The sequence below is a fragment of the Marmota monax genome, unplaced genomic scaffold, assembly GCF_021218885.2.
Source record: "Marmota monax isolate L192 unplaced genomic scaffold, Marmota_monax_Labrador192_F-V1.1 WCK01_AAM20220418_F8-fsc00118, whole genome shotgun sequence".
In the NCBI taxonomy this organism is placed as follows: domain Eukaryota; kingdom Metazoa; phylum Chordata; class Mammalia; order Rodentia; family Sciuridae; genus Marmota; species Marmota monax.
This window is the reverse complement of record NW_026695231.1, coordinates 7,092,325-7,106,556: the sequence shown is the minus strand read 5'-3', so window position 1 is coordinate 7,106,556 and position 14,232 is coordinate 7,092,325. Positions and strand designations below refer to the sequence as shown.

The following is a 14,232-nucleotide window of genomic DNA, read 5'->3' as shown; positions in this document are numbered from 1 at the left end:
TACAGATGAAATTCTGAAAAATTAGGAAAATCTTGGGAAGGTATAAGGTGAGCCAGATTTGAAATTTGAAAGAGTTTCAGTAGTGAGGAAAGCCTGCTAGGCAGAAGAGAACATGACATTGAAAATAAAAAGATTATTTATTCACTTATAGAGATGATTTTAGGGAGCATCTCTCTAGATTTGTTGAATATACTTATATGCAAACGTGTATCTGTAAGTGTATAATTTTGCCCAAAGGAAACAGTTTTACAATGATGAATTACAATTATGTTATGGTATTTAATGGAGCTCTTCCTTGATAAATAATCTAGATATATCTCATCTTTATAAAAAAATTAAGAATGATACCTAATTCTTATTATTTTCAGCCTTTGTGAAGAAGGCCTTTACACAGATTTATGACTTTCTGTTTCCCATCATCCTGATGGGTTAAATACACTTGTCTCTGTTATAGCATAAATAATGAATTAAAGATTGCACAGCCAGTATTTGTTGCAGTGGTGATTTGTCCCTAGACCTAATGGATGCTCATAGTTTCTGTAATTAGTTCCACAAAGATAAAGATTTAGGTTTCTTTGTGTTTCTTTTTTTTCCCCTATGATTAAAATTCTGATATCTCTGTATCTTCCACCTTTGTTTACTTCTGTCATTTTGGAGGCAGGGGGGTTAGGATAAATTTTTAGGAATGTTATTATTTATTTGAACTTTTGAAGAATTGAAGTTTTTGCAGTTTGTTTTTTACTTTAAACAGCCCAAAACAGTTTGATATAACTTTGTGGAAATACATTTAACATGAATTATTTCACTTCTGGTTTTCTGCTTCTTTAGAAAACTGCTCCTCTGAAGGAAAGACCAGCACTTTCTCTGAATAACACTTGTGTCACATCTGAAGATTCCTTGGTCCTTTACAACAGGGTGGCTATTCAAGGGGATGTCGTACGTGAATTAAAAGCCAAGAAAGCAACAAAGGATGATATAGATGCAGCTGTAAAACAGCTTTTAGCTTTGAAAGCTGAATTTAAAGAGAAAACTGGTCAAGAATATAAACCTGGGAATCCTCCTACTACAGTAGTACAGAGTGTTTCTTCTACATCCCCAGCAAATACTTCAGAAAGTAAATCTCTATATGATAAAGTTGCTGCACAAGGGGAAGTGGTTCGAAAGCTGAAAGCTGAAAAAGCCCCTAAGGTCAGTATGCCAGAGTGAATTTAGACTAAATCATAAATACAATATGAATTCATACTGCTCACTGCAGTTTCATCTTCTTATAAACAGTGTTTATTGACTACCAGCTTGAATATTATATGATATTTATTGATACCTTTTATATGTCTAGCTCTAAAAACATAAAAAGTTCACAGTTGGTGGTGGAGTGGCACTGGGGAGGAATGCACACAAACTCATTGTAATCTTTGATGTGACTGTCATTTTTTGTGATATGTGTAGATTGGTGTGAGAAGTATTAATAGTCAGAAGTGACAGGGAATGAGGAAACAATTCATAAAGGGTATTTAAAATATTCCATGTGGGGTAGGAGTGTGGTAGTGCATGTATTTAGCATGCAAGAGGACCTGGGTTTGATCCCCAGCACCACCAAAACAAACAAACAAACAAAAAAAAAAATCCTAAAGTAATAGAAACCTTTACAGATAATGAAGTTCAGAGGAAGGTATTCTAAGTGTAGAAACATGGTACTGGAAGGCTTGCTAAAAATGCAAATCATTGGGACCTACCCCTGACCTTTCTGCTTTAGAAAATCCAGAATTTCCAGAGAACGCTTTTCTAAAAAATTATTCAGGTGATGCACATGTTGCTGGTCCAGGAATAATGCTTTTAGAATCAAATGGTGTAAGAGGTAGCACTAGTAAAGACACAGAGGTGGGAAGATACCATGTGAATTCAGGAAACAATGAGTGGGTTGTTGAGGCGTTTTGTGAAATGGTTTTCTTAGTGCATTGTAGTTGTACATAACCTTAGGGTTCATTTTAACATAGTCATGCATGCATGGAATATAATTGGTTCCATTTGTCCCCAGTACTTCTTCTTTCCCTCCTTTCCTCCCTCCCCACTGTTCCTCTTCTTCTATTGCTCTTCCTTCTGTTTGTTCACTGTTTTTATTTATTTATTTTTATGTGGTGCTAAGGATCAAACCCATGCCTCACACATGCTAGGCAAGCGCTCTGCCACTGAGCTACAATCCCAGCCTTATTTATTGTTTTTTTTTTTTTTTTTAATGAGGGGGTTTTTTAAAAAAAAAAATTTTTATTTGTAGATGAACACACAGTATATTTATTTTTATGTGGTGCTGAGGATCAAACCCGGTGCCTCACACATGCGAGGCAAACGCTTTACCATGGAGCCCCAGCCCCAGCCTCTAATGAGAGATTTTTTTTACCAGTGACTGCCTCAGACTTTTTGCAGAGGAACCTTCCAAAAATACCAAGTTTTGTGTGTGTGTGTGTGTGTGTGTTTCTCTCTCTTTCTCTTTCTCTCTCTCTTTTTTTTTTTTTGGTGTCAGGGATTGAATCCAGGGGTGCTTAACCACAGAGCCCATCCCCAGCCCTTTTTTTGTATTTTATTTAGAGATAACATCTCCCAGAATTGCTCAGGGCCTTGCTGAGGCTGGCTTTGAACTCATGATCCTCTGCTTCAACCTCCCAAACCATTGGGAGTACAGGCATGTGCCACAGTGTCCAGCTGATTCCAAATTTTGATTGAAGTATACATTTATTCTTATTCCAGCATGTTTTTAGAGAAAACATTTAGCCAAGTGGGTCATAGCATCTAATTGTGGAATGACGTTATTTGTTGAGAGAGACAAAGGGAATAATATCTGTGATAGGTAAAGATCATATTTAAAAATGAAGATATATAGTTCTACTCAAACAGCAGCGTGGTTCCAAAACATGATCAAATAAATAGTGCCATAACTGGATATAATTCAGTTATTGATGAGCTTTCAAAAATTGTAGAGTTGGTGCTGTAGCTTGAACACAGAGATGTATGTCATTACTATGGGCTTTACTTTTTGGTTGGAGGAGAATTGTTCTAAAGTGTTACCAGAAAATCTGTTGTCCTGTCAGAGTCTTGGACTTAGGCTGGAGAATGACAAACTTGAGGTTGCAAGTTCTTGACTTCAGTTAGTAAGTTGCTAGGCATCTGACTGGAAACCCTACTGCCTAAGATATTTCCATTCATGAACATTGGACCTCTCCTAAGGAGAGAAAATGGGTTTTTGCCCTAGTAGTTAATATTTCATTGTGTTTTCATTGTGAAATATGAGATATTTTTTCATCTTTTATCTTTAGTGAGCCTATTAAAGTACTACAGAACTATGGTTATGTGAAAACAAACAGAAACAAGAAACTACTTCAAGGAAAAAGGCTGCAAGATATAGGGATTTAGGATATAAATCCTTGCTGTTTCCACTATATGGTGACATTAGGATTATTTTTGCTCTCTGTATGTGTTGGACACTTCCTGGATATAATTTGAGGGGAAGGGATTTGGTCTTCAAATTTATTTATTCTGAGTAGAATACATTGACATTCTGCTAATTATGTGTTGAGTAAATGACAGCAAAAGATATAATGGTGGTCAACTACATTTCTCATCCTGTTAGGTTAATGGATTACATCATGCTTTTATGAAATACCATTGTTGAGGTTACAAAAATCTAAACTATGAGTAAAAAGATCTAAATTTCTTTGGCAGTTGGGCAAGTAGTTTTGCTAGGTGTTTTGATACTGATAACTAACATTGAAATATATCTTACTTCAGCTTAGTTTGGCTTACTTTTATTGAATGCCTACTGTGTACTATATGTGTTTCAAATTACTGCTTATACTTTTTCTCTAAAGCTAACAATAGTAAGTATTGCTCTCTCTTCTAGAGAACCATATCAGTTATTGAGAATGGAACTACTCTTTAACTTCCTTGTGACACTGTGTAATATGTGCTTTTTAATCTTCACAACAGCCAAGCCCATTGACTTTCTTTTCTTTTTTTTAAAAAATATTTATTTTTTTTAGTTGTAGTTGACACAATACCTTTTTTATTTTATTTGTTTATTTTTATGTGGTGCTGAGGACCGAACCCAGGGCCTCGCACATGCTAGGCAAGCGCTGTACCGCTTAGCCAGCGTCAAGCCCATTGATTTTCAAAGAATATTTTTTATTTGCTTGTCTAAGTAACCATTGAGAAATATGGAAGTAACTTTTGAAATTTGCAAGCCCTGGATTCAAATTTTGAATGATTCTCAAGTTATTTTCCATTATAAATGATAATTGGAGGGCATTACATTAGAAGCACTAGAGAATTATCAGTTTTACCAGTTTGTTATTATTAAGCAAGTCTGTGCTTATTTTACATTAATAATATGTCCAAGTCTCTTTACAGTTCTATTTCCTACAAAAAGTAGTTATTTTACTGTGTCATAGTTAGTGGTAAGGAGGTGACGACTAAACATGAAAGAAGGGAGGTTGTTAAACTTTTCTTGCTCTATTGTTTTGGGGAGTATTGTTTTTGTTTTGCAGTGCTGGGGATCAAACACAATGCCTCACACATGCTAGGCAAGTGCTCTACCATTGAGCTATATCCTATTTTTATTTTGAGAGAGGGTTTTACTAAGTTGCCCATGCTGGCTTCAAACTAAAAATCCTCCTGTGTCAGCCTCCTGAGTAGCTAGGATTACAGGCTTTTTCCACCATGCCTGGTGCTCTGTTTTTGTTTGTTTCGTTTTTTTTCCTTTTCTGCTGTAGGGTGAAATAGGTACTTACTTGCTAGAACTTTTAAGTGTAAAGACCATATAAGCAAGAAGATGAGCAAGGAATAAAGACCTAGAAGTCAACCTTTTCCTCCTTATCCTTTTCCTCTTTTTATTTTTAAAATTATAGTCACTCTTCAAATTTTAAATGTTAACTTTAAATTTCCAAAGTTACAGTTTCAAAGACGAAACTTTTTATTTTGAGCATGTTTTACTGCTTTGAAATCTGAGTGAGCACAATGTTTTTTTTGTGTATGGTTTTATTTGGGGCAGGGGGTGCACCAGGGATTGGACCCAGAGGTACTGGAGGGAGTACTGATAACTGTTGAATATTGCAGTTGCAGCATTTTATTTTGATTCATAGCACCTTTTATTTGTGTCCACAATAATCCATCAGAAATAACTTTGGCCATCTTTGCTTGCCTTCCTGCTTATCAATCTGTTCATCTTTCTGTCTGTCTGTTTTTGAGGATCTTGGAGGATGGGGATCTCCCAGACTGGCCTTGAACTCTTGGGCTTGGTCGATTCTGCTGCTTTAGCCTTCTGAGTAACTGGGACTACAGACACACATCATCATGCCTGTGTTGCTCTTTTGTTTTTTACACCATTGTTATTGTTTTTAAAACCCAAATCACAGTTTATCAGGAAAGGAATGTTACTGTACCCTTTTGAGCAGTAAATAGGTTATTCTAGAAAACCACTCTCTCATATAATATCACCCCAAACAGCTTTTTAAATTCTCAGATCAAATAATAAAGTTTTTTTTGGGGGGGGGGGGTGGGAATTAGAAGAAGAAATACATCCGTTCTTTCCCTTGATGGTTTTTAAGATTCTTGTTTGGAATTTGTGTTTAATAGATTCCTGCTTTATTTGTACTTGCTATTTAATGCACACTTGCTTTTGATCTAACAAGCATAGAATCTGTCCTGTATTAGATTGTGGTTGAAAACACTTCACAAGACATAACTTCAGTTTAGGTATCTTCCAGGAAAAATCTGAGGTGTTGTAACCCAGGTGTGACTCTAGGGTATGAGCTCTTTACTGTGCTGTATTGAGTACTAGGATCAGGACTCAGTTATTGGGCTGTTTCTTATAGGTTTAGATATTTAAGCCAAATGGATTTCTTATAATTTGACTCTTTTAATGCCTTCTTTGAAAACCTGTAATCTTGTAGCTCACTAAATTTACCTGCATCAGCATTCTCCTTTAGTTAGGTAGGATTCTCTGTTCTTATACTCCCCGCCCTCCACCCCTGACACCCCTTATCAGGTGGGAACATTTCCTTTAGAGATTTTCTTATGCAGGTATAATTCTCTCAGATGTGCTAGTGAGGAGCAAAGGGGAATTTTAAAAAATATTTTTTTATAGAGAATTCAGGTGTAGAGGCCACTTTGGAAAGTTATATTATTGTCATAAATTGCTAAGGAACTAGGTATTTTCTTTGTTACAATTCCCTCCTTTTCCCATGGAGAAATGTTTCCATCTAGTGGCTGCAACAAAAATAGCTCTTTGAAGCTTGTCATTCTAAATGTAACCAGATATGTTCCCTTCTTTTTTCTCTTCCCAATTTTGAATTATAAATTTTTAAGATCATTTTTATTTACCTCAAATTCCATTTGGAAACCTTCACTGAAGTCTTTTGTGTAGGTTGTTTTCTTTCTTACGAATTTATACCAGAAACTGTATATAGTGGCATGTGTTAGATGAATTTAAAACAGTTTTTTAAGAACTTAAACTATTTTACTTTTGAGCTTCTATTGTTGTATAATTATGATAACTAGTATATACAATCCCTTTGTAAAGGGAAATTGTAAAAGCCTTCTAATAATTAAAATTAGCTATTAAAAGAGATTATGTTTCTCTTATCCTTTCCTATCCTTCAGTTCTGTATTATGTATTCTGAGAGACATATTCGAATATTCAGATCTCTCTTGAAAAGCAGTTTTTGCAGCATCAAGATTAAAATGAACATTTCGATCATTTTCTCATGCCTTCTATAATTTCATGCATACTATAGTGATCAAAAATCACAGCATCTGGAATAAACCTTAGATTCAAATACTAGTTCTACTACTTTCTTTGTAACTTTGGATAAGGTACTTTGTCTTTCTGAGCTTTGCTTCTTCTGTAAAGTGTGAATGAGGATAGTTTTGAAAATTGAGTATAATAATCCACATAAAATATTTAACGTAGTGTCTGATACAGAATAAACTTGCCATGAAATGATAGTGATTATTTCTTACATTTATATTGCTAATTTCTCAAGAATGTTTAGATTCTTTCTCGATCTCAGTCTCAGTACTAGAGATTGAATCCAAGGGTGCTTTACCACTGAGCTATATTTCCAATCCTTTTTGAGACAGGGTCTCAGTAAATTTTCCAGTCTGGAAGCAAATTTGTGATCCTCCTGCCTCAGCCTCCTGTGTTGTTGAGATTACAACTGTACCTGGCAAGAATCTTTAAGTGCTTTCTAAATTTTCAGGGAAAATTGCTCAGTAATGTATATAATTTTACTCTTATTCACACACAATGTCTTTCAATTTCAAGTGAAATTAAGTACCTACAGTATCTCAATAATAAACTAGTTTCCTTGCCTTACTTTTCTTACTATAGCATTTTAAATTATAATCGTGTTAAAAATTTTTTTTTTCCTACTGTGTGAAAAAGTGTACTGACTTCAAACTCTGTTGAATATTTGCTTGTAGTGTAAAACTTCTTTCATTCACATAGTCCTCCTTTCTGGAAATGTTTGCAGTGAATTCCCTTTTTTCCTATTCTAATGTAAGTTTCCTTTTTCTTGTCTGTGTTTTAGCTACTATACCCTTTTTCTTAGGAAAAGGTAGATTCTACTGTGCAATCTTTTGATTTTTTAATTATATTTATAATCTTAATTATAAAAACAATATAAAGAAGACACAGGTCAGGAATATAGATCAGACAACCTACTTTGGTCTTTGTGCAGTGCTTTGTATACACACTCTAAAGTCAGTAGGCTGGAAAATATTATAGAGTAATTAGACAAAGTACGTAATTTGCTGTCTCATGTATGCAATTTCTTTGAAAGTGTTCCTGTGCTTCCCTGCATTCCTGTGGCCCCCATCTTAGCTTCTGTTGGGTTTCACTTAGCTATTTGGAGTGATGTTATAATTTAGCAGTAAAAATTGGATAGGGTAATATGGAAGCATTTTTTCCTTGCAATTTTGATTAATGCCTTGAGGTTCCCACTGGTATGTCAGTTTGCAAACTTGAGGTCCTTTGTCTGCATTGCTGTCTTCTGGTAGAGCCACAAGTGTCGTCTTAGGCTAAGTGTATCTTTTTTATTATGATTATGTTAAAACATCAGGTTGAAATATACAGGTGACCATCTGATTTAATAACTTCAACATACTTTCTCATTTCATAATTTTTTAAAAGTGATATGACTCTTCTTTAGGTGGGCTCAAGCTTCATTTTATTTTTTCCACTATTTTAATGTCTGTTTAGTAAGCTAAAGAAAATAAGCACTGTGTAAAGGAAACCATTGAGCTAATCATTATTCTGATTTTATACATTCTGACTTCACTATCTACAAACCTAGATTTGACACTTGAGTTTATGTGGATATTCTTATAATTGATTTATCTGTTTATTTATCTAATGTGGAAAAGTTTTAGTGTATGTTTATTTTTATGGTTTGTATAAGGGACAGTGTGTATAATTTATATTTTTATTTTATTTACTTTTTTTTTTGTACCAGGGATTGAACTCAGGGTCATTTGGCCACTGAACCACAACCCCAGCCCTATTTTATATTTATTTAGGGACAGGGTCTCACTGAGTTGCTTAGCACCATGCCATTGCTGAGGCTGGCTTTGAACTTGCTATCCTCCTGTCTCAGCCTCCTGAGCTACTGGGATTAAAAGCATGCACCACCGTACCTGGCTATAATTTACATTTTTAACTTTTTCTTTGACTTAGATTACTGATTTAAAATGGTTTTATCTCCTTTTTTAAATATATTTTTTAGTTGTAAATAGACACAATATCTTTATTTATTTATTTAGAAAATCACAATATTTATTGCATGTATTTCTTAGTAATGGTTTTAAAAAAAAACGTTTCCTGGGGGCTGGAGTATAGCTCAGTGGTAAAAGCTTTTGCCTATTATGCATGAAGGCCTGGGTTTGGTCCCCAAGCACTGCAAAAAAAAATTTTCCTGACATTTGTTATTTATGTTATCAGAGTAAAAGTGTTATTATCTAATGATGAGAAAATCTTTGTTCCACTTTGTAAGCCATTTATTTATATATGGTGCTGAGTATCGAACCCAGTGCCTCACGTGCTAGGAGAGCAATCCACTACTGAGCCACATCCCTAAAATGGGTCTCTTTTTTGATTTAACTTATTTATGATATAAAGGTATAGTCATGCCTTTATATCTGTGGGGGATTCATTCCAGGACAACCTTAATTACCAAAATCTGAGAAAGTTCAGTTCCTGTATTTAGTAGCATAGTATTGCATATAGTCTACACATATCCTTCTGTATACTTGTAATTAGTTATATTTTACAAAACCAGGGTTGAACTCAGAGCCTGTGCATACTGTGCAAGTGTTCTACCACTGAGGTACATCCCTAGCCTATGTGTATACTTTATCACCTTTAGATTGCTTGTAATACTTAGTGCAGTACAAATGCTATCTAAATAGCTGTTGTACTATTTAGTGAATAATGACAAGGAAAAAAGTCTGTACATGTTCAATATAGATGAACTTTTTTTTCCCCAAATTTTTTAATTTGTTTTAATTAGTTACACATAACAATACAATGATCTTGACATATCATACATTTGAATCAGATGGGATATGGTTTCTCATTTTTCTGAGTGTACAGGTTGCAGAATTACATTGGTCATGTAGTCACGTATATACCCACAGCAGTAATAATGTCTATTTTATTCTGCTGTCCTTCCATTCCCCCCTTCCCCTCTCCTCCCCTCCCATCACTTCTCTCTACCCAATCTAATGTGACCCACTTCTTTTTTTTTTCTTCCCTCACATCATCATACCTGAATTCTGTATAAAGAAGGGGGTCTCCTTCCCTCTTCCATGCAATTCCCATTCTCCTTCCCTTTCCCTCCCACCTCTCTTCCCTATCTGGAGGTAATTTTCTTCTCATGCTCTTCCTCTCTACCACATTTTGAGTCACCTCCCTTATATCAGAGAAGACATTCGGCATTTGTTTTTTTGGGATTGGCTAACTTCACTTAGTATAATCTGCTCTAATGCCATCCATTTCCCTGCAAATGCCATGATCTTATTATTTTTTTAGTGCTGAGTAATATTCCATTGTGTATAAATGCCACATTTTTTTATCCATTCATCCATTGAAGGGCATCTAGGTTGGCTCCACAGTCTAGTTATTGTGAATTGTGCTGCTATAAATATTGATGTGGCTGTGCCCCTGTAGTATGTTGTTTTTAGGTCTTTTGAGTATAGTCCGAGAAGAGGAATAGCTGGGTCAAATGGTGGTTCCATTCCCAGTTTTCCAAGGAATCTCCATACTGCTTTCCAAATTGGCTGCACCAATTTGCAGTCCCACCAGCAAGGTATGAGTGTACTTTTTTCCCCCACATCCTCGCCAGCAACTTGTTGTTGTTTGACTTCATAATGGCTGCCATTCTTACTGGAGTGAGATAGTATCTTAGAGTAGTTTTAACTTGCATTTCTCTGATTGCTAGGGATGGTAAGCATTTTTTCGTGTATTTGTTGATTGATTGTATGTCCTCTTCTGAGAAGTGTCTGTTCAGGTCCTTGGCCCATTTGTTGATTGGGTTATTTGTTTTTTTGTTGTTCATCTTTTTGAGTTCTTTGTATATCCTAGAGATTAGAGCTCTGTCTGATGTGTGAGGGGTAAAAATTTCCAACTATGGGAAGAAAAGAAAACATTGCTTCCCTAATCCCATTTAACAAAGGGGAGTAAAGTTAACAAAGTTCTTTAAAACAGCTCAAAGGGGTGTAAGAGGTGAGAACAGAAAAGCTGGCAGTTCTATTGATTTTTGGTCCCTTTCAGGGAAACAGGAGAAGCATACTAGGGACATTTTCAGGCTAAAATTTAGCTAGTTACCTCCACACATCTAAGGCAGATCAGAACTTGGGACACTGCATCTGTCCAAAGTAAAACAATGCCGTCACACTTAACAGAGACAGACAAAAAGATAAGAGATTACAAACAGATTGGGGGAGCATCCCCCTCAGGTTGGGTCTGACGACCTCAGATTTGGGAAGTATCCCCTTCAGATTGGGGGCTGGGACGTTTCTCCCAGAAGCCCTGGCTCGCAACCCTATAGTGCGCCCACCGAGGCCAGTTACCAGCCCAGAATACAGATTCTACAGGCCTTAGTCAGAACAAAACAGACAACAGACACATAAATAACAAGTCTAACAAGTGTTAGACTCTCCAGTTTGGGGGTCCTGGGGTCTGGGGGATCCCGGACAAACCCCCAGATGTAATGCCAGTTTTGTGGGACCCCAGTAGACCTCCAGGAGCTGAATTCTGTGCAAGATTTTTAATGACATTTTCAGGAAGTATTATAGTTATCTCTTTTCCTCTTTTATCTCAGACTAAAGTAAATGAAGCTGTAGAATGCTTACTCTCCCTAAAAGCTGAGTATAAAGAAAAAACTGGGAAGGACTATATACCTGGTCAGCCCCCATCATCTCAAAGTTCAGATTCAAATCCTATTAGAAACTCTGATACTGCTGGTCCAGAAACACCAGAAGCGAAAGTACTTTTTGACAAAGTAGCTTCCCAAGGGGAAGTAGTTCGAAAACTTAAAGCTGAAAAAGTCTCTAAGGTAAGTGTGGTATTTTATTTGTGTTTTTGTTTTTCTGTATTTTATGCTGTTTTCTTTGGAGCATTTTCTGCCCCATTGTATCTGTTGAACTTTTACTCATGTTTAATTTCTTATCTTCCTTATCTTGCCTTTTAGAGAAAAATTTTGTGTATTCTTTTTTTCCCTAAAAAAAGAATGGGTGTTTTCACATGACACTGCTCTTCCCTGACATTGTACTTAATGATACTATATTTTAATTGTTAAAATAGGTTTCCCTCTAATCTGTAAGATTCTAGAGTATAGGGACCCAGATCCAATTGTGCCTGGCACATTTTGGCCCTTAATACTTGTTTTACTCTCCTAAAGCTCTGTCAGTCTCAAATGGCAGGTTTTGTTTTGAGCTCTAGTATAGTTTATGTTAATTTTGTTCATAGGAGTACGGTTTTCCATATAGAATCACATGCATGGAAGACAGTTGTCATAGGTTTTGAAATTTAGCCAGTATAGAAATTTGATTATTGCCATCTTTATTATCACAAAATGTTCAACTTCTGTGATTTAATGGCTCTTAACCTTAGATACCCATGGAATACATGTTCTATACCATTGCTTTCTAATAGAATTTCCTGCAGTGATGGAAATACTCCATAACAATACTGTCCAGTGTAATAGTCACTAGCCATGGTAGCTAGAAGAAGGAGGTGGAGGTTGAAATATGACTATTGTGACTGAAAAAAATGAATTTTTAATTTTATGTATTTTATAAATAGCCACATGTGACTATAGATTACTGTTTGGACACTATAGTTATAGACACTATTTTTCAGACAGTCTTTTGCACAGTTTTGTCCCTGTTTATTATATTCTTTTAGTTATTTTCAGTAGTTACTTTACTTGTATTTACAAACCTGCTACTAAAACTTTGGGTATTTGTTTAAATGTGCTTTGACAGTTATTTGAATTAAATGCTATCTTTCTTTCTTCCTCTTTTGTTTAATGAAAGGATCAAATTGATACAGCTGTACAAGAACTCCTCCAGCTGAAAGTACAGTACAAGTCTCTGACAGGAGTAGAGTATAAGCCTGTGTCTGCCACTGGGGCCGAGGACAAAGATAAGAAGAAGAAAGAAAAGGAAAATAAATCAGAAAAGCAGAATAAACCTTCAAAACAAAATGATGGCCAAGGGAAAGACTCTAATAAAACCCAGGGGAGTGGGCTGTCTTCAGGTGGAGCCGGAGAAGGACAGGGGCCTAAGAAACAGACCAGGTAATAAAACACAGAAACTTCATTTGAAGTGAAACACAGTTTTGAATGAATTCAATTCTAAATCATTGTTTTAAATGAACAAATTTTGGTTAATTTGGTTATTAAATTAAGTCACCGGTTTGGTTGCTAATGTAATATAAGCAGATACCTTCTATTAATTTTCAGTTTTTAAACTTTTAAAAGAGGAAACACAGCTGCGTGCCACAGCGACCGCCTATAATCCCAGCGGTTTGGGAGGCTGAGGCAGGAGGCAGGTGAGTTCAGAGCTGGCCTCAGCAAAAGCAAGGCACTGAGCAACTCAGTGAGACCCTGTCTCTAAAATACAAAAAAGGGCCTGGGATGTGGGTAGGTAATTGAGATTGATAGATTGATTAGATCAATCCTAGGTCGCACCTCCGACCCCAGTAACACATTCATTTGCTTGGTGGAAGAATATAAGAAGTTCCCGTGCTTGTTTTCCATCTTTGTAATTTCCTTCACCACCAAAATGAATTAGTGATCATTATTAAAGGTTGAGTATCTTTAATCTGAAAATCTGATTTAGGGATGCACAATGGGTAGTGTCTATGCAAATATTCCAAGATTTTAAAAGTTTTTAAATCTTGGAACATTGGGGGTTCCAAACATTTAGTTAAGGAATACTCATTTCTTCTAGTTTCTTCTGTATCTATTGAGAGAGCAAATACAAATGTACATAATGTTCCTTTTATTAACACAATTGGTAGCCTAACTACACATTGTCCTGTGCTTTCAGCAGATTTTTCAAGTGAAAATCTTTCATGGGAACTAAGTAAGAACTTCATTCCCAACAGAATTTTAAAATTCATGGTTTAAGTATAAAATTAACCTGTTTAAAAACAAAAAGTAGATTATACTTCCCTTTCAGCATTTTCAAATCTCTTTCAATAATGTACTTCTCTTAGCTCTAAATCTTCATACCAAAATTGGATAAACCTTTATAATAAGTTTCCTTTTCTATCTTTCTTCTTTTTTTTTTTTTTTTTTTTTGACAGGGGTGGGAGCAGTTTCCAGGGATTGAACCCAAAGGTGTTTAAGCCACATCCCAGCCTTTTTAAATTTATTTTTTATTTTTTTGAGACAGGGTTCACTAAGTTTCTGAGGCTGGCTTTGAATTCACAATCCTTCTGCTTCAGTCTACTGAGTTGCAGGTATTACAGGTGTGTGCCCCCATACTGGACAAGAAGAAAATGGTGGTGTTGAGATACCTTGGTTTTAGATTTGTTTAGCTGAATTTCAAATTGTGTTTCCTTTTACCTCACATTATACAGTATTTCCTTAAACAAGAGAATACAACAGTTATTCTTTTTGCTTATTGACTGGATGATCAGATTTATAGAATGGTGAAAGAAAGTAGAACTTTTCACCT

The 14,232-nt window shown here is 35.6% G+C and overlaps 1 protein-coding gene across 2 annotated transcripts in view; it reads left to right on the top strand.

Moving 5' to 3' along the window:
- Nucleotides 1-14,232, top strand: part of Eprs1 (glutamyl-prolyl-tRNA synthetase 1) — a 73,486-nt gene that overhangs the window by 39,869 nt on the left and 19,385 nt on the right. For both annotated transcript variants that reach the window (XM_046438390.2, XM_058577076.1), the window contains 3 exons: nucleotides 829-1,188; nucleotides 11,367-11,600; nucleotides 12,583-12,845. In XM_046438390.2, coding sequence (XP_046294346.1) covers nucleotides 829-1,188; nucleotides 11,367-11,600; nucleotides 12,583-12,845 — 857 coding nt within the window. The remainder of the gene's footprint in view (nucleotides 1-828; nucleotides 1,189-11,366; nucleotides 11,601-12,582; nucleotides 12,846-14,232) is intronic.